Source organism: Onychostoma macrolepis, chromosome 20, assembly GCF_012432095.1.
Source record: "Onychostoma macrolepis isolate SWU-2019 chromosome 20, ASM1243209v1, whole genome shotgun sequence".
Lineage (NCBI taxonomy): Eukaryota > Metazoa > Chordata > Actinopteri > Cypriniformes > Cyprinidae > Onychostoma > Onychostoma macrolepis.
This window is the reverse complement of record NC_081174.1, coordinates 23,702,849-23,720,826: the sequence shown is the minus strand read 5'-3', so window position 1 is coordinate 23,720,826 and position 17,978 is coordinate 23,702,849. Positions and strand designations below refer to the sequence as shown.

At 35.4% G+C, this 17,978-nt stretch overlaps 4 protein-coding genes across 4 annotated transcripts; 3 read left to right on the top strand and 1 right to left on the bottom strand.

Annotated features, from left to right (window-relative positions):
* Window positions 1-8: 8 nt before the first annotated feature.
* LOC131526625 (kinetochore-associated protein NSL1 homolog) lies at window positions 9-924 on the top strand. Its single transcript, XM_058754971.1, has 4 exons — window positions 9-239; window positions 446-524; window positions 616-743; window positions 919-924. Exons 1-4 carry the CDS (start codon window positions 72-74, stop codon window positions 922-924), a joined length of 381 nt encoding a protein of 126 aa, XP_058610954.1. The 5' UTR covers window positions 9-71.
* A 99-nt stretch (window positions 925-1,023) lies between these two features.
* On the top strand, window positions 1,024-3,541 carry nsl1 (NSL1 component of MIS12 kinetochore complex). Its single transcript, XM_058756359.1, has 6 exons — window positions 1,024-1,318; window positions 1,525-1,603; window positions 1,695-1,822; window positions 2,303-2,357; window positions 2,459-2,526; window positions 2,703-3,541. The coding sequence occupies exons 1-6, from the start codon at window positions 1,151-1,153 to the stop codon at window positions 2,934-2,936; spliced, it is 732 nt and encodes a 243-aa protein (XP_058612342.1). The 5' UTR covers window positions 1,024-1,150; the 3' UTR covers window positions 2,937-3,541.
* Window positions 3,542-3,671: 130 nt separating this feature from the next.
* Window positions 3,672-5,305, top strand: batf3 (basic leucine zipper transcription factor, ATF-like 3). Its single transcript, XM_058756360.1, has 3 exons — window positions 3,672-4,008; window positions 4,243-4,347; window positions 4,540-5,305. Exons 1-3 carry the CDS (start codon window positions 3,934-3,936, stop codon window positions 4,723-4,725), a joined length of 366 nt encoding a protein of 121 aa, XP_058612343.1. The 5' UTR covers window positions 3,672-3,933; the 3' UTR covers window positions 4,726-5,305.
* Window positions 5,306-13,638: 8,333 nt separating this feature from the next.
* atf3 (activating transcription factor 3) lies at window positions 13,639-17,896 on the bottom strand. Its single transcript, XM_058755826.1, has 4 exons — window positions 17,764-17,896; window positions 16,273-16,523; window positions 15,933-16,040; window positions 13,639-15,711 (listed from the first exon to the last, which is right to left on the bottom strand). The coding sequence occupies exons 2-4, from the start codon at window positions 16,513-16,515 to the stop codon at window positions 15,454-15,456; spliced, it is 609 nt and encodes a 202-aa protein (XP_058611809.1). The 5' UTR covers window positions 16,516-16,523; window positions 17,764-17,896; the 3' UTR covers window positions 13,639-15,453.
* Window positions 17,897-17,978: the final 82 nt, after the last annotated feature.

Genomic DNA, 17,978 nt, shown 5'->3' with positions numbered 1-17,978 from the left:
GGGTTTGTTTCGTTGTTGGAACACATTCTGCTTCCGTTTCCAGGATTTATTTTGAAAAATAAGCGGCAGTCATGGAGGCAGATCGTGAGAGCGGGGTAGATTTTAGAGTAAATGTCAAGTCGAAAAAACAAGTTCGTGAACAGCTTGAAAAGTATAAAGGCTTATTTAAAAAGTTGCTCGATGGCCAATCCCACATTTCCGAGGAAGACAAAGCTAAATTGCTGCAAGAAATGGTTGTGGTAAGTCTATTTGAATAAAAGAGATGTCAGTTTTTTTATTTTTTGTCTTTATCAAACGTTTTACTATAGAAACACCATCTGTTTTACCTGTGGTATTTTTGTGGAAACCAATAATGGGAAGTTATTTATGACATCGACGTCTGCTGTTGTTACTGTGTTTTTGTTTTGTTTTTTCATTCACTTTATTTGTCTGTTTTATCCTTTAGAACTTTGAATTCACAGTGCAAGAAAATCTAGTTATTGGTGGCTTGTCCTGGGACGAGGTGTCAGAGGATTATTGTGAAGGTAAGTTACTGTCAGTTTCAGAGAACTCCTTACACTTTTTGCAAACCAAACACAAGCCATGACTTTATTAACCATTACTTTGTATGTTCAGACTATGACAGCACAATCAATGACATTCTGGATGAGAAAATAGTAGAGACCGCCTGCAAACGCAACTCTTACCCAAAGCAAATACGCAACCAAGTTGTGCGATCATTACGAGCAGAGAGAAAACTTCTGGTGAGATATGCTTATTTTCATATATAAATCAGGTATTCAATTATTGAAAAATAATATTACAAACTTCAAATATTAGTAAAGATGTTAGTAATTGTATTAGTTTATCAGTAAAGATATTAGTCTTTATATGGTTTTCTTTATATTTGGAACTAATTATCTTTGGGAACACCCATAGCAATGAGTAAATCAGTTATATAAAAATATTTTGAGCACGTTTCTGTGTAAATTTGTAAATAAAACGTGTTATTAATCCACTGATCTCTACGGCATTTTCTGTCCGTTCGGCGTCTTCACGATGGAGATCGGAACGTTTCTTCCGCTGAAGTGTTTCTCTCAGGGTTTGTTTCGTTGTTGGAACACATTCTGCTTCCGTTTCCAGGATTTATTTTGAAAAATAAGCGGCAGTCATGGAGGCAGATCGTGAGAGCGGGGTAGATTTTAGAGTAAATGTCAAGTCGAAAAAACAAGTTCGTGAACAGCTTGAAAAGTATAAAGGCTTATTTAAAAAGTTGCTCGATGGCCAATCCCACATTTCCGAGGAAGACAAAGCTAAATTGCTGCAAGAAATGGTTGTGGTAAGTCTATTTGAATAAAAGAGATGTCAGTTTTTTTATTTTTTGTCTTTATCAAACGTTTTACTATAGAAACACCATCTGTTTTACCTGTGGTATTTTTGTGGAAACCAATAATGGGAAGTTATTTATGACATCGACGTCTGCTGTTGTTACTGTGTTTTTGTTTTGTTTTTTCATTCACTTTATTTGTCTGTTTTATCCTTTAGAACTTTGAATTCACAGTGCAAGAAAATCTAGTTATTGGTGGCTTGTCCTGGGACGAGGTGTCAGAGGATTATTGTGAAGGTAAGTTACTGTCAGTTTCAGAGAACTCCTTACACTTTTTGCAAACCAAACACAAGCCATGACTTTATTAACCATTACTTTGTATGTTCAGACTATGACAGCACAATCAATGACATTCTGGATGAGAAAATAGTAGAGACCGCCTGCAAACGCAACTCTTACCCAAAGCAAATACGCAACCAAGTTGTGCGATCATTACGAGCAGAGAGAAAACTTCTGGTGAGATATGCTTATTTTCATATATAAATCAGGTATTCAATTATTGAAAAAATAATATTACAAACTTCAAATATTAGTAAAGATGTTAGTAATTGTATTAGTTTATCAGTAAAGATATTAGTCTTTATATGGTTTTCTTTATATTTGGAACTAATTATCTTTGGGAACACCCATAGCAATGAGTAAATCAGTTATTTTTAAATGTTTACATGTTCTACTCCTGGCCACTAGATGTCACAATATATGATGTTATAATATTCTTTTACGATTTTGAAATTTTAGGTTTTCACCTCTGGCCACTAGATGTCATAATATATATGAAAATGAACTATTGTGTTTGCTGTAATTCCTGAGACACTGCATTAAAAAGTACACTTTGGTGATTTTTCAAAGAACAGCTCAGTTTGATTTTTTAGAAGACCTAAATGTTGTTGCGTGAATTTAGCTTATACGCTTTTTACTGTTGATCCATTATTTTAGGGTTTGTATGAAGAGGCAGTGAAGCCACAAGACCTAAAACCAGACCCGGCTCAAGGTGTGTGCGCCTTTCTTTTCTTTACTTAGCAAAAGTGCATAATTTGTACAACTGTGCTTTATGCAGTGTTTGTTACTAGCTCTTAAACATTTTTTTTACAGACACTGTCATTAGAAATGTGTCAGCTGCTGCACCTGCAATGTTCAAACAAGCCAGTACAGTTATGAGGGTATAAATCTATTTTAATTACTTTTATACAGTGCTTCTTGAATGCATGGCACTACATGCTTGTCCATTTTATTGTCTAATACTTTTAAGTATACCAGTGAGATGAAAGTCTCATTACCATAGACAAAAAAGGATTTATTATTTTTAACATGCTCCATTTTCCTTCATTCTGTTCAGTCTCTGAAAAGTCTGAAGCAGGCAGCCGAGGGCTTGTGTCAAGTACTTGACATGCAGCCTTCAGCGGAGTCGGTGGAAATCTACAGTGAAGTTTTTGGCAGCTCAGTAGGAGACGTCTTTCCAGACCTTCACCACAGGCTTCCCTCCACCATCAAAAGAGCTGCGTCTGATTCAGAATACAGTGCAGATTATGTACCTGCTCCAAAAACCATCCCAATGACTGATGCAAATTAATGTGTATCTCTGTGTGTGTCTGTATCATTTTGTGTGGGAATAGAAAAGGGCGGTATGGGAGTATTGGATTGACACCTGCTATTAGATAAATGTTTCATATAGTGTAAATAAATATTCAAAAAATACTTTGTGCATATAGTTAAAAATGAAAAGTAAGTACTACACCAATTTCTTTTTCCATTACAATAAATTACTTTTTTAGAGAACTATTGTGCTGATGTGGTCCAGGTTTATACCACAAGGTGTTGTTGGTCTACCAGTATTGGTTTCCAAATACTGGCACTGAAAGTATTTATTAAACAAATTAGCCAATTAAACATGGGCTAACAGGGCCCTTTTTGTATCATAAGTGAACAATGATAAAAAAACAATTTTCTTAACACATTTATAAATATTTTATATATATAGGTAAATATAACTGCCAAAATGTGTTAAGTAAACTGATTGAAAAGAATATCAGGATTAAATTCTACTTCTGATAAACTTACTCGTGTCATTTTGAGCGCAAGACTAGAAATGGGCAAATTAACTGTGAAACTGTCAATCACATTACCTTTTGTAATGCATAACTATATACGACCATAGGCTATTAACGTGTTTTTTTTATTTTTTTTATGTAACGTATTTGATCCCACTTTATTTTACTCATAGGGACTTTCATTGCCTGATTTAAAAAAAAATAAAATAAAAATAAGTTTTAGAAATCACCTATACAAAATGGAAAAGAGTCATTTCGTGGAATGACCCAAAAGCGTTAAAAATACAAAAACACTCACGCCGCCTGAAGTTATTGGAGTTCTCGAGAGCACCACGTGACTTCAAAGAACATCCGCCGATGGCATTTGCAAGAAATGTTACTGAGGAATGTTGACTGACAGTTTAAACATGCCTAACTTTGCGCTAATTAAAACGACATAATAGTTCGCCTTAATTATCCATAAAATTTCGTGAACGGAAGTCTATATTGTGCTCGTGCTCGTGCTCTTTTGCACCTGTAATGTCACTTTTCAGTGCGACAAGTAACTTTACTCGAAATGATGCTCCAGCTTTACGGTTATTTCGAAAGAGTGAGGTATGTTACTACTTTATTCTTGTTTCATTTTCTTTACATAATTACAAAATAAGTTTATAACTTAAAATAAAAATGTGCCTAATTACTAATGAACTTTATAACACGTGCATTCTCATCTTTCTGATCTGTGCCACCCAAAATGATTTACTGTTTGTGATTTAATGAGATAATCCTGCACATTAATGTTCAGGAAACAACATATCATAACAACCATATCATATGATTGTGATTCAGAGCTCTGATGATGAAGAGAAAAGGTTGAAAAGAAGAGAAAAGAACCGAGTTGCTGCACAGAGGAGCCGCAAAAGACAAACTCAGAGAGCTGATGAGTTGCATGAGGTTTGCAAGCTGCACATTATGTAGAATATAAAAGATGTTGATTTCAGCATTTGTACTTTTCTGAAAAAATTGGCAGGTGGAATGATTATTTGCTTCATGCAGACATATGATGGTAATTGTGGGCAGACTTTGGAAAATACATCAAATGCTCATTGATGCGGTTTTTGACATGCTGACATTTTCTGTAACCAGGCATATGAATGTCTGGAACAGGAGAACAGCCTGCTGAGGAAGGAAGTCCAGCTTTTGTTAGAGGAACAGCAACGCTTGACAGATGCCCTCAAAGCCCATGAGCCTTTGTGCCCTGTCTTGAACTGTGGTATGACCTCAACATCAAGGTCCGCAGGCACAATGTCACCTGAGTTTATGTCTAGATAGAGTCGCTTACATTTGATGCTCATGATGTCTGAATTTCCATTTAAGGATAAATTAAGTATACATGTATTTATGCATACTAGCAGCGTGCAATTTGTATTTTTTTTATTCTGAAGTATTAACTTTTGAGTTCAGTATGCTGTGTTTTCTGTCAACATACAAGTGAATTATTAAGTCATGCTTGAAATTGTGTTGTAACATGTTATGTTCAGATGTTCAGGATCTTTGTAGTCATATGTTTGTTTTCCCAGGGTCACACCTCACGCGAATACGTCCACTATTTACTTTGATAGAGTCAATAACCACTAACTAAACCATCTGTTATACCACAGTTAGTTGGGTGTGAATGAACGGCGTGTGACAATGGACTTCTGCTTTATGAGAGCCAATCTGACCAAAATACCAGAGGTTAGTTTCAAAACTCTGTGACAGCAGGTTTATGTCTGCATAATATTATTAAGTACTATTAAAAATAACCATAACAGCTTAATTCAGATGTTAGTGTTACTTTTCTGTCTTGCTTGATCATGTTTTGCTGTTGGAGTGTATTGTAAATATTAGAAAAATAAACAATTATTTAAAAAAGAAAAAAGAAAAAATCACTCTGTTTATTCACTCTGTGACGCACATGCAGATTGAAATCCAGTAATTACTCAAATTGAAATAGTCATACGATTTCTAATAAAATGAGGTCACCAAATCAGAAAAAGGTCCCGGATGTGTAGTTTTATCTCATTTGTGTTGAAACCATATCTGGGGGTGGTTGCGGTAAGATGGTGGTTAGATTTTTTTCTTGAATGTATCACTTCCTTAAACCTCTGCAGACTTACCTTCCTAACCAGTGCAGGGTACACACTTCTACATTTCTCTTCCAGTTTTCTCTTCTCTTCTGAAAAGTCCTAGAGCTCAACACAAATCTGTTGACTTTCGTTTTAAAACTTTAAAGCCAAAAAGCACTGTTAGAGAATGTTAAAAAATATATACAGTAGTGTGAAAAAGTGTTGGCCCCCTTCCTGATTTTTAATTTTTTTGCATGTTTGTCACACTTTAATGTTTCAGATCATCAAACAAATTTAAATATTAATCAAAGATAACACAAGTAAACACAACATGCAGTTTTTAAATGAAGTTATTTATTATGAAGGGAAAACAAAATCCAAACCCACATGGCCCTGTGTGATAAAGTGCTTGCCCCCTAAATCTAATAACTGGTTGTGCCACCCTTTGCAGCAACATCTGCAATCAAGCGTTAGCGATAACTGGAAATGAGTCTTTCACATCGCTGTGGAGGAATTTTGGCCCACTCTTCTTTGCCGAATTGTTTTAATTCAGCCACATTGGAGGGTTTTCGAGCATGAATAGACTGTTTAAGGTCATGCCACAGCATTTCAATTGGATTTAAGTCCAGACTTTGATTTGGCCACTCCAAAACCTTAATTTAGTTTTTCTTGAGACATTCAGAGGTGGACTTTCTGCTGTGTTTGGAATCATTGTCTTGCTGTATAACCCAAGTGCACTTGAGCTTGAGGTCACAAACTGATGGCCGGACATTCGCCTTCAGGATTTTCTGATAGAGTGCAGAATTCATGGTTCCATCAATTATGGCAAGTCATCCAGGTCCTGAAGCTGCAAAGCAGCCCCAGACCATCACACTACCACCACTGTGTTTGACTGTTGGTATGATGTTCTTTTTATGAAATGCTGTGTTGGTTTTACACCAGTTGTAACGGGACACACACCTTCCAAAAAGTTAAACTTTTGTCGCATCAGTCCACAGAATATTTGCCCAAAAGTCTTGGGGATAATCAAGATATTTTTTGGCAAACGTGAGACGAGCCTTTGTGTTCTTTTTGGTCAGAAATGGCTTCTGCCTTGTAACTCTCCCATGGATGCTGTTTTTGTCCAGTCTCTTTCTTATTGTTGAATCATGAACACTGACCTTAATTGAGGCAAGTGAGGCCTGCAGTTCTTTAGATGTTGTTCTGGGTTCTTTTATGACCTCCTGGATGAGTCGTCATTACGCTCTTGGAGTAATTTTGGTAGGCCGGCCACTCCTGGGAAGGTTCACCACTGTTCCAAGTTTTCTCCATTTGTGGATAATGGCTCTGACCGTGGTTCGCTGGAGTCCCAAAGCCTTAGAAATGGGTTTATAACCCTTTCCAGACTGATACATGTCAACTATTTTGTTTCTCATCTGTTTATGAATTTCTTAAGATCGCAGAATGATGTGTTGCTCTTTAAGCATGCTTCACTTTGTCAGACAGGTTCTATTCAAGTGATTTCTTGATTCAACAGGTCTGGCAGTAATCAGGCCTGGGTTTGGCTAGTGAAATTTAACTCAGCTTTCTAAAATAATGTGGTTAATCACAGTTCTTTCATGATTTAATAGGAGGGGGCAATTCATTTTTCACGTAGGGCCAGATAGGTTTGGACAGCTTTTTTCCCTTAATAAATGAAATCAACATTTAAAAACTGCATTTTGTATTTACTTGTATTATCTTTGTGTAATATTAAAATTAGTTTGATGATCCGAATCTTTTAAGTGTGACAAATATGCAAAAAATGTAAAAATCAGGAAGGCGGCCAACACTTTTGCACACCACTGTATATCATGAAACAGCTAATTTTAGGATATACATTGTAATTGTTTATTCTAGCCTAAACACAATTATTCAGAAAGGGTTGAGTGTAAAGCATATAGTTTCCACTGAAAATAAAATAGCTTTAGTTGGGGCTTGACAAAATTTACGCAGCACACAAGTTTTAAACGCAGTTTTGCATTTCATAGCAATTTCGACAATGCATAGCTTTATAGTAGTGCATACGAGTCTTCTGGTAGCCTATGTGTGGTGTGGGAGAACTTGTACAGTGAGGAAAATAAGTATTTGAACACCCTGCTATTTTGCAAGTTCTCCCACTTAGAAATCATGGAGGGGTCTGAAATTGTCATCGTAGGTGCATGTCCACTGTGAGAGACATAATCTAAAAAAAAAAATCCAGAAATCACAATGTATGATTTTTTAACTATTTATTCGTATGATACAGCTGCAAATAAGTATTTGAACACCTGTCTATCAGCTAGAATTCTGACCCTCAAAGACCTGTTAGTCTGCCTTTAAAATGTCCACCTCCACTCCATTTATTATCCTAAATTAGATGCACCTGTTTAAGGTCGTTAGCTGCATAAAGACACCTGTCCACCCCATACAATCAGTAAGAATCCAACTACTAACATGGCCAAGACCAAAGAGCTGTCCAAAGACACTAGAGACAAAATTGTACACCTCCACAAGGCTGGAAAGGGCTACGGGAAATTGCCAAGCAGCTTGGTGAAAAAGGTCCACTGTTGGAGCAATCATTAGAAAATGGAAGAAGCTAAACATGACTGTCAATCTCCCTCGGACTGGGGCTCCATGCAAGATCTCACCTCGTGGGGTCTCAATGATCCTAAGAAAGGTGAGAAATCAGCCCAGAACTACACGGGAGGAGCTGGTCAATGACCTGAAAAGAGCTGGGACCACCGCTTCCAAGGTTACTGTTGGTAATACACTAAGACGTCATGGTTTGAAATCATGCATGGCACGGAAGGTTCCCCTGCTTAAACCAGCACATGTCCAGGCCCGACTTAAGTTTGCCAATGACCATTTGGATGATCCAGAGGAGTCATGGGAGAAAGTCATGTGGTCAGATGAGACCAAAATGGAACTTTTGGTCATAATTCCACTAAACGTGTTTGGAGGAAGAAGAATGATGAGTACCATCCCAAGAACACCATCCCTACTGTGAAGCATGGGGTGGTAGCATCATGCTTTGGGGGTGTTTTTCTGCACATGGGACAGGGCGACTGCACTGTATTAAGGAGAGGATGACCGGGGCCATGTATTGCGAGATTTTGGGGAACAACCTCCTTCCCTCAGTTAGAGCATTGAAGATGGGTCGAGGCTGGGTCTCCCAACATGACAATGACCAAGCACACAGCCAGGATAACCAAGGAGTGGCTCTGTAAGAAGCATATCAAGGTTCTGGCGTGGCCTAGCCAGTCTCCAGACCTAAACCCAATAGAGAATCTTTGAGGGAGCTCAAACTCCGTGTTTCTCAGCGACAGGCCAGAAACCTGACTGATCTAGAGAAGATCTGTGTGGAGGAGGCCAAAATCCCTCCTGCAGTGTGTGCAAACCTGGTGAAAACTACAGGAAACGTTTGACCTCTGTAATTGCAAACAAAGGCTACTGTACCAAATATTAACATTGATTTTCTCAGGTGTTCAAATACTTATTTGCAGCTGTATCATACAAATAAATAGTTAAAAATCATACATTGTGATTTCTGGATTTTTTTTTTTTTAGATTATGTCTCTCACAGTGGACATGCACCTACGATGACAATTTCAGACCCCTCCATGATTTCTAAGTGGGAGAACTTGCAAAATAGCAGGGTGTTCAAGTACTTATTTTCCTCACTGTATAAATGGTAATGAATGTAACACCAGAATAAACTTTCCAGCCACAAAGGTCTGTAAAAATGTGTTCCTTGGATGATTTTTGATTTTGGAGCAGTATAGAGAGAGAGAGAGAGAGAGAGAGAGAGAAATGTATTAATTCTTTATATATATATATATATATATATATCAGAAATACATAAACATATGTTGGACAAAGGGAGGTCTTGCAGTCAAAATGTTGAGAACCAGTGCATTAGTCATATATAGGCTACATATATTTAACAATTGGCTACTGTCATCTCTGCTTCAAAGGTTACATATGTTTTTGTTTCCTTGGTTGATTTGGTGCAATATTACAAAACATCTGCAACGTTCGCATCAGTGAAATCCAGTGCATGTCCTGCAACTCAGCGTCTATTTTTTTTATAAGTGTAATAATAATGTGTAGATAATGGATAAGGTCTAAAACTTCTGTTGTAAAAATAGTATCTTTAGCTTTCTGACTTTCTGTGTGTTTACCCTGCTGAAAAAAACAATAGAAACCATCACAGAAATTCAAATGGTTTCCGCTACAAATACCATTACAAAACATTACGAACCATCAACTTTTAATCATTAAAACCATTAAAAATGGTTTTCTGTAGTGTTTTAGGACATATTCCATTAGGATTTAATGGTTTTAATAAACCACCATTACTATTTCCATTAAAACCAATACAATTCCCATCATAACTAGTACAACCAATTACAAATTTTGTGGTGGTGCCTATTGTTTATTTCAGCAGTGTACATATAGTATGATGACATGTGCTTCTAAACTGATGAGGCTTCTGTTTTGTGGCCTACAATTTCTTGATTGTTATGCCCTCTAGTGGACACATTCTTTTAATTTAATTAAAATTTTCGACGTATTTTATATAATCTTTATATTTAGATCTTGGCCTATATATTTTATAATAAATAGATTACATTTATAATATGTAGCCTACATCTACTGAAAATAGACATAGCTGCTTTAAATTATAGTTATAATAAATATAAGATTGTATATGACCAGTGTCATTGATATTTGCTAGAGATCGTGTGTCTTCTAAAAACTCAGGTTGGGTCAGAGCTGTAAATATTTCTTCTTCTCACTACACGAAAATAAAAGGAAGTAGAGAAGATAATCATAAACTCTTTAGCATTGCCTTTAAAGTGCACATGTTTTGAATTCTGAACAGAGGAGTGTGCAAATGCGCATTGTGAACTGGGAAATTAGGGGTGTGGCTTAAACAGAAAAAAAAAAAAAAGACCTGTTATGGTAACTTTTCCTTCCTGATATGTCAGTTCCTGGTAGCGACTGTAGGTGGTTGCCCTCGCTTCTCAAAACTCTTGGAAACCTTACAGGAACTTAAAGAAGAATGTGGACCTTGAAGTTCCCATTGAACCTACACTTCCTTGAGCTCCCCCAAAGCAAAAAAAGAAGGGACATTTCCATTGTACTGGCAAGGAAGTGGTCTAGACTGTTCGCTAAACGTATTCATCGTTAATTTATGCACCCTGAGGGAAAACCGATCTTTTTAAACGTGAGGTTTGTAATATACGCTACAGGACTGTCATTCAAAATAGCCTACTTTTTACTGGCTGAGTAAAGCATAACATTTTGTTTCGTCTTCATCTTTTTAAGTATAATGGAATATATGTATCATATATATGTATTTCATCATATTTTGGATTTAAAAAAAAAAAATCCCATGCTTAAGTTTATTGCCATTATAATAAACAGTGTATATAATTGTAATGACTAAACGAACACCTGCCAATCAAGTTGCATAGGCATAGGTTTGTAATATGTCATCATTAAAAATGCATTTTTTTCTTGAATGAGTAAAGCATTCCAATGATCTTACAGGTTAAGGACCTTTCAGTCATGAATGCGTTACATCAAAACTTTAAAATCATTACAATAATGTTTAAATGTTATGACAAGGATGTTTGAAATAGCATTACAACACCCTATTTGACATCTGTAGATTCCATTGCAACAGTTTTAATGCTTGCATCAGAATGTGAAGTTTCCACTGATTGCATTTATTGCCAAGGGCCGTGACTATGTTGGTTCATATTCAGGCAGGGCAAAGTGCATTTGCGTTATGGTGAAAGTCAGGTCATGATGTTAGGAATCTGGGTATTTGTTAAAACGATATTTTTTTAATTTTAGATTTTAAAAAAGCTTGTTTTTATTACGCATTATATACAGCATGTATGTATATATAGGCTATATATATATATATATATATATATATATATATATATATATATAATTAGTGCTGTCAAACGATTAATCGCGATTAATCGCATCCAAAATAAAAGTTTTTCTTTACATAATATGTGTGTGTACTGTGTATATTATTATTTATATAAATACACACATGCAAGTATATATTTCAGAAAAATATTTTATTTTGTATATTAAATACATTTAGGCTATATATAATATAAATTATATGAATATAAATATATGCATGTAAATACATGTAAATATTTTCAAAATATATACTGTATGTGTGTCTATTTATATATACATAATAAATATACACCATACACACACATATATTATGTAAACAAAAACCTTTATTTTGGATGCGATTAATCGTTTGACAGCACTAATATATGTATATATATATATATATATATATATATATATATATATATATATATATATAGTGTATTATGTGTATATTATTATATTATGTGTATAATTTAATATCATTTTAAAAATATCAAGTCCCATATTATGTATTCTGTATGTTGATCATTTAGTTCCAAGGTGTAATCTGTGTCTGGTTGGATAGTTTTGATTAGAAATATTGATTTATTGCACTAATTGGGAAACAAATGTGAACAAAGAGTGCTTAGTTCCCGGTGATGATTATACAGTGTTTCATGTTTATGGGCTCTATCCACTTTTTTCTTACCGTAAAAATGAGCCCGGCCATTTGTAAACTCTATGGATCTAGCTTCTGGTCTCATCCGCTTCCAGCTATTTTTAGCTGTACAAAACACTTCGTTTTGCTGCTTGATATTGAAAATTTGTGTGTCTTACGATATTATTTTAATGTATTATCTTAATTATGAACACACTGGTTTGTAGTGCAAACAGTTTTACCTCTTACTGTACGTTGTTAGGCTTACTTCCGCGTTGAAGAAAAAGATGGATATGTTTTCAGAAAAGAGGTGGAAGTTATCCGAGAGTCATTTCTTAGAGTTTATTATCACATGTCTGACATCAGTCCGCATCGGCAGCGGTGAAGCAATGAGCAGCAACTCGGACTTGATTGCCCCATAAATATGTTTTTTTTTACTTTAAGGGATGTGTGCAAACAAAATGACTCAAGTTCAAAGTAAACTGGAGAATATAGCAAATAAAATGGCCAAAAGGGACTGTTTTTATTGCGGTTCATAGAAAGGGTAGAGTACAAAGCAATGAAGGCACATCATGCAATGAAAGATTACAAAGCTTTTTATTAACTTAGATGAATTCAACAAAAAGATGGTATATGCCTATAAGATTTAAGATTTAAAGCACCTCTGACTCTGGTAGAGAATTTCAACCTTGGAAACATGTTTGTTTATTTATTTAGTCAGTTAGTTAGTATAGTTCCATATTAAGATTAAAGGCTATTTTCATGGCAAGATTAAATTACTTTAATATAAAAGTACACAAAGGTAGCCCTTAAAATGTCAAAACAAAAAACTAATAATATCTTTCAATATGACATTTGATAGTAATTCTAAAAAAAAAAGAAGAAAAAAAATCCATTAAAAGATTCATTAAATCACACTTTCTACTGAAAACCAATAAGCAGTGTCTCTATTTGTGCATGCATTTTTTTTTATCACGAAGTTCTCAACGGTACTTTTAGTTCCTGTACAACCATAATTATAGTTTTGAATATTTCATATGAAATAGTTTAAATGAGTTTGGTAGCAATTATTCAGAATTCTAAATTTTTCCCTAAAAAAGGGAGTTACCAAAACTCAGGTACCGCCACCGCTAAGAGTTCTTTAGCAGCTTTGTTCTTTCCGAGGAATTTCATGAGGCTTTTAAGATTATTATCTTCTGATTCAGTTCCCACGTTTAATCAGTTCCAAAACATAATAATAATACATGTTTCCCTTGTACATAATCCACCCACCTTCAAAATAATCATTCAAATCAGCAGAAAATGCTGAAGCATTACTCTCTGGCAGGATGAACTCGATCAACCTCAGGGTTACAATCAGCACGTCTCTCAGGTTATACATGTGCAGACTTGCCCTACCGCAAATTTCTCAGCACAGCCATAAACGGTGCTGGTTTTTGAGCACGTCGAGTACACTTTAAAAAATAACAATGTTTTGGTGTTGCCTCATCTGAGGTAATCAGCTTGATTCAGTTGTATTTAATCACATCTGACTTGAATAAAACCAGCTCAGAATGACTCAATTGCAAGTGGTATAGCTTTTTATTAATAAAGTATCAAAAACAAACAACAGACAGTCAAAATAAAGCCATACATGAACGTTACAGGCCATTATCTTCTCAATCATGACTTTTGGTAGCAATTGCACCTGAACACTTTGACATGGACACCAGTGACGTGATGAATTCTGGCTTAACCACAAATAGAAAGCATAGCTTTGTTTTCATTACACATTTAATGTCAATAGTACCACATTTTGTGGCATGCCTGTTTGAACAAATACAAAAAAAAAAAAGGAAAAAAGCTACCTGACGCCGGCGTCACTTAACCTTTCAGTACATGAAACATAAAAACATAAGGGAGAAGTTTGTGAAAAGATCAGGGGTTTTCCTCGGTTTAGCAGAAATTAGTGATACTTTAGTACACCTTTCTGTAATATTAAGAAATCCAGTCACAGGGCCTGATCAGATGTCTTGTGGTATGGGTTTCTTCACTAACAACATGGTGTAACACGTGATCTAAGAACATAGCCAGACAATTAATAAGAGCTTTACTTCAAGTTTGTCTTGTTTTTTTTTTCTTTAGGACAAGCCCAGCCAACAAAAATATATTCTAAGAACATTTGGCTAAAATTCTCGACGTTATTTCTAAATAAACTAAAAACAACTATGCAAATGTTAGAGAAAAGATTAAGGCAAATCATGCTCCATTTAAACCATTACTGGAACATTACATTTGAATGCTCTCTGAATGTTATGAAACAAGTAGTAAGCAGTAATATTTAAAAAAAAAAATGTTAGAAAAAAGTCCAACTAAAATGTTTCAGAAAAAAAAGACGTTTCAAATGGTGCTAATGCCAAATAAATTTCCATTCTATTAACATTACTGGACATTTGCTCTTAACGTTTCCAGAAGATTAGCCTCAGTTTTGAGAACATTTCCTGTTAGCTGGGAGTGTAGAGATTTGTGTATCTAGAAAATAACAACACACAGCTACAGTATATGAAAAATGCAACATCAAAAAATAAGTATGTCCTTGCTAATAGCACAAAAACACTTTTTTTTCCTTTTTTTTTTTTTTTACAGTAGGCTGGCAAACGCAGACCTTCCTGCTCACAGCATTGTAACAACAACATAGTCATTCGGTTGAGGTGATAACAGACAGGCTTTCGGTGAAGAGGGGTAGAAACTTCCTTGTAAGTAGCGTGCAGGACACCTCGTTGTCTCAAAGTCCACTCCGTGTCGACTTCCCTGTTATTTTATTTGTTTATTTAATGTGAGTTTCCTGTAATATATATAGATAGACCAAGTCCTGAGAGATTAGTAGCAGCTTGAAATACTTCATGTGGCATATTATGTGGACACTTAACAAGGCAGAGGCCAGAGATAAATATGTAACTAAACTAAACAACTTCATCACCCTGTATGTCTTGCCAGTAAGTCAAAAAGACACAGGCAAATTACTAACTACATTTGTTTCCTGTCACTAGAATAGTACTTGCTGTCAAACACACCGCCAGGGTTTAATTTAACCAACAAGCTGATAAATAAATGAAATCATGTTGTTCTAGCATCAACATGACATCAGGCTTTGGTGCATACAAAAAGCATATCACGTTAAACATACATACAATTACAAACACATTTAAATAAGGGAAAAACGCATCGAACGTCCTTCAACACTTTAGTGCTTTAACAGTCTCTTTCAGTGTACATCAGACCGACCTTGACTGGCAGCATGGCAGGCACCCGTGTTTAGTCCTTTATAACGTGGGTGAACCTTCCAGTGCTCCTTGGCATGGACTGCCGAACCATTAGCTTCTTGTCTGTACAGTTTGTGATTTAGAGATGCCCACAGCTAGTTGGTATTGAGGTGTGCGTTGGTCCACTTGTGGTAAGATTCAGACCCTGCAGGGTGGTCTCTTTGATTTGCTGGATGAAGAGCTTCCTCTCGTCTTCAGGGGTCTGGCCGTTCTGAGCTCGGACGATACAGGTGGGCCTATGCAGGTTGAGCATGTAAACTAATTGCTGCTTTTGGTTCTTCAGCTCCTCAATCTGGGCTTTCAACTCGGCATTGATGGACTCCAACTTCTCTGACTCCTGAATTAAAAGGAAAGCCATTTATAGAATACATATGAGTGTAAAATTCAAAATCATACTATTTTGGAAATATTAAAACATTTCAAATAATTAATATAAATAAATAATTAAAAAACTTATTTTAATATATTTTGAATAAAAAAAAAAAAACATTAAAAAAAAAAAAAAACATTAAAAAAAAAAAACATTTTAAATTAATCTTGTATAACAAATATAATTACCTTTTGTAAAATGTCTGTTTTCTCTTTTTTCTTGTTTCGGCATTTTGCTGCTGCAATTTTGTTTCTTTCCCTCCTTCTCTTTCTCCTTTCACTCTCCTCTGGAGTGACCTGAAATGACAATATTTATCACATATGTTCAGATATACCTACATTGCGTACTACATATTGATTTCAAGAAAGCCGAAACCGCCTAATGATTCTGAACTGGGTCCACAAGTGGATGAACAAGTGAATTGTGCAAGCATGGCTTTTCTGCATGCGCGTTACTCAATATAACTCATGTGAAATACAAGAAATCACATTTGAGTCAATGTTCTAACTGTAAATGAGTGGTTCTCACCTCCCGCTTCATCACAGGTAGTTCAGTGGGGTGTTCTGTGTTCATACACGCTCGGTCTGTGGTCAGGGTGCTTATGCCGTTGGACAGGCGTTTGCTCTGGATGGCGTAGCGCAGCTCCTCTTTCACTAATGGAGTGAAGTTGGTGAAGTCGTCCAGCGTGAGTGAGCCGGGCGGGGAGAGGCAGGGTACCAAAGCACACGCACTGATCTCCGAGGGGCCCAAACCAGGATGCTGAAGCATCATTCCGAAATCTAAAACATTTGAAGCAAGATTTAAATCATGGTCTTAATATGGAAACTGAATCATAGTAAACTTTCTCTAGTCAGTTACGAACTCTACCCCCTTCTCTAAAAATGATTAGACTGCTGAATAAACTGAAAAACGTTAGTGATGTAATAAAAATGTAAAAATGCTACAGTGAAAGTATTTCAGAAATAAAAAGTATGAATGTATATAATTGTATTAAATATATGCATATATTTATGATATGTTTAGATTTTATTATATTAATAAATCCCCTAATGATTTAGTGAGTAAGGAGTATTTCCAATCTTATTTTGTTTAGTAAATTAAATAATTATAGTATTACATTAATGTTGTGTATTGTTACCCTTATGGTGTTTTATGCATATAAAACTATATCTTTATATTGTTATTATTTATAAACAGTTGCTAATTTTTCATAAGTTTAAAGTCATTTGGCCTTCAATTTTACCACATGCCTACATTTTACAATGATTTTACATTTCAGATTTTAATAGCTCAGATAAGTTAGTATATTAAAATAATACAATGTAATGACACATACACTGAGCTATCACAAAATGTTTTAACATCATCACAATGTTACTTTAGGGTATTTTTTAGGTTCAGGCAACAGTTGTTGCATATAAATCGAAGTTACATAGCTAAACTAATCACATATTTTATTATTTTATTTATTTAAATATTATGCGATTACATTCAACTACTCGAATTATTTGTAAAAATATATACATTGCAGGTCTACAATCAGTAGCTATAATCCGGTAAAATCATCATCTTTAACTGCTCAATAAACTCTAATGAAATCTCTATGCGAGTCGTTGAAGTAAACTGTGACTGTCGTAAATATATATATATATATTTTTACAATCGGCTATAACGATTCGCCAACAGAACCACGTGAAATGATCAGTTATCCAAATATTTCAACATAAGTTACCGCAACCCAGTTCCGCACGTTTTGTAACTATTCTAGAGGACTTAGACTATGATAAGATAACAATTCAATACAATAAAATATAAATATAAACAGCATAACAGATTACATTATGACTAATAAAATGAGCTATAATAAGTACAATCGCTTGACCCAAAAACACAGTTGTTTCGAAATCAGTCACTGGCTGAATTTATTTATTAGAACCATACCGTAGACATTTTCCAGCGTGTTCTAGAACAGTTACAACAAACCCCATAAATAACAAGTGAAACAATGTTGTCACTCACCTTGTTTTGACTGAATAAACGCGCGTGTTGTGATGCTCTCCTCCGACTGGAGTGTTCTCGCGCTCAGCTGGTAAAGTTACAGTTGTCGCCGGCTCGTTGCATCACCCCTTTTTATGGCTGGAGGACGTGAACTACTACGGGGGGGCGGGGCGAGTGACGTCACCCTATTTATAGTACCAAGAACGCTGCCTTTGCGGTGATGCAATCAGGCAACC

What these genes read in the sequence shown, in the direction of transcription:
- LOC131526625 (XM_058754971.1), top strand. Translation starts at nt 72, where the DNA reads ATGGAGGCAGATCGTGAGAGCGGGGTAGATTTTAGAGTAAATGTCAAG. An exon ending in TGCTGCAAGAAATGGTTGTG is followed by an intron (nt 240 to 445) that starts GTAAGTCTATTT and finishes TTTATCCTTTAG; the next exon opens with AACTTTGAATTCACAGTGCA. An exon ending in GTCAGAGGATTATTGTGAAG is followed by an intron (nt 525 to 615) that starts GTAAGTTACTGT and finishes TTGTATGTTCAG; the next exon opens with ACTATGACAGCACAATCAAT.
- nsl1 (XM_058756359.1), top strand. Translation starts at nt 1,151, where the DNA reads ATGGAGGCAGATCGTGAGAGCGGGGTAGATTTTAGAGTAAATGTCAAG. An exon ending in GTCAGAGGATTATTGTGAAG is followed by an intron (nt 1,604 to 1,694) that starts GTAAGTTACTGT and finishes TTGTATGTTCAG; the next exon opens with ACTATGACAGCACAATCAAT. An exon ending in AAAACCAGACCCGGCTCAAG is followed by an intron (nt 2,358 to 2,458) that starts GTGTGTGCGCCT and finishes TTTTTTTTACAG; the next exon opens with ACACTGTCATTAGAAATGTG.
- batf3 (XM_058756360.1), top strand. Translation starts at nt 3,934, where the DNA reads ATGTCACTTTTCAGTGCGACAAGTAACTTTACTCGAAATGATGCTCCA. An exon ending in GGTTATTTCGAAAGAGTGAG is followed by an intron (nt 4,009 to 4,242) that starts GTATGTTACTAC and finishes ATTGTGATTCAG; the next exon opens with AGCTCTGATGATGAAGAGAA. An exon ending in GAGCTGATGAGTTGCATGAG is followed by an intron (nt 4,348 to 4,539) that starts GTTTGCAAGCTG and finishes TTCTGTAACCAG; the next exon opens with GCATATGAATGTCTGGAACA.
- atf3 (XM_058755826.1), bottom strand. Translation starts at nt 16,515, where the DNA reads ATGATGCTTCAGCATCCTGGTTTGGGCCCCTCGGAGATCAGTGCGTGT. An exon ending in TACCTGTGATGAAGCGGGAG is followed by an intron (nt 16,041 to 16,272) that starts GTGAGAACCACT and finishes TTGTCATTTCAG; the next exon opens with GTCACTCCAGAGGAGAGTGA. An exon ending in AAACAGACATTTTACAAAAG is followed by an intron (nt 15,712 to 15,932) that starts GTAATTATATTT and finishes CTTTTAATTCAG; the next exon opens with GAGTCAGAGAAGTTGGAGTC.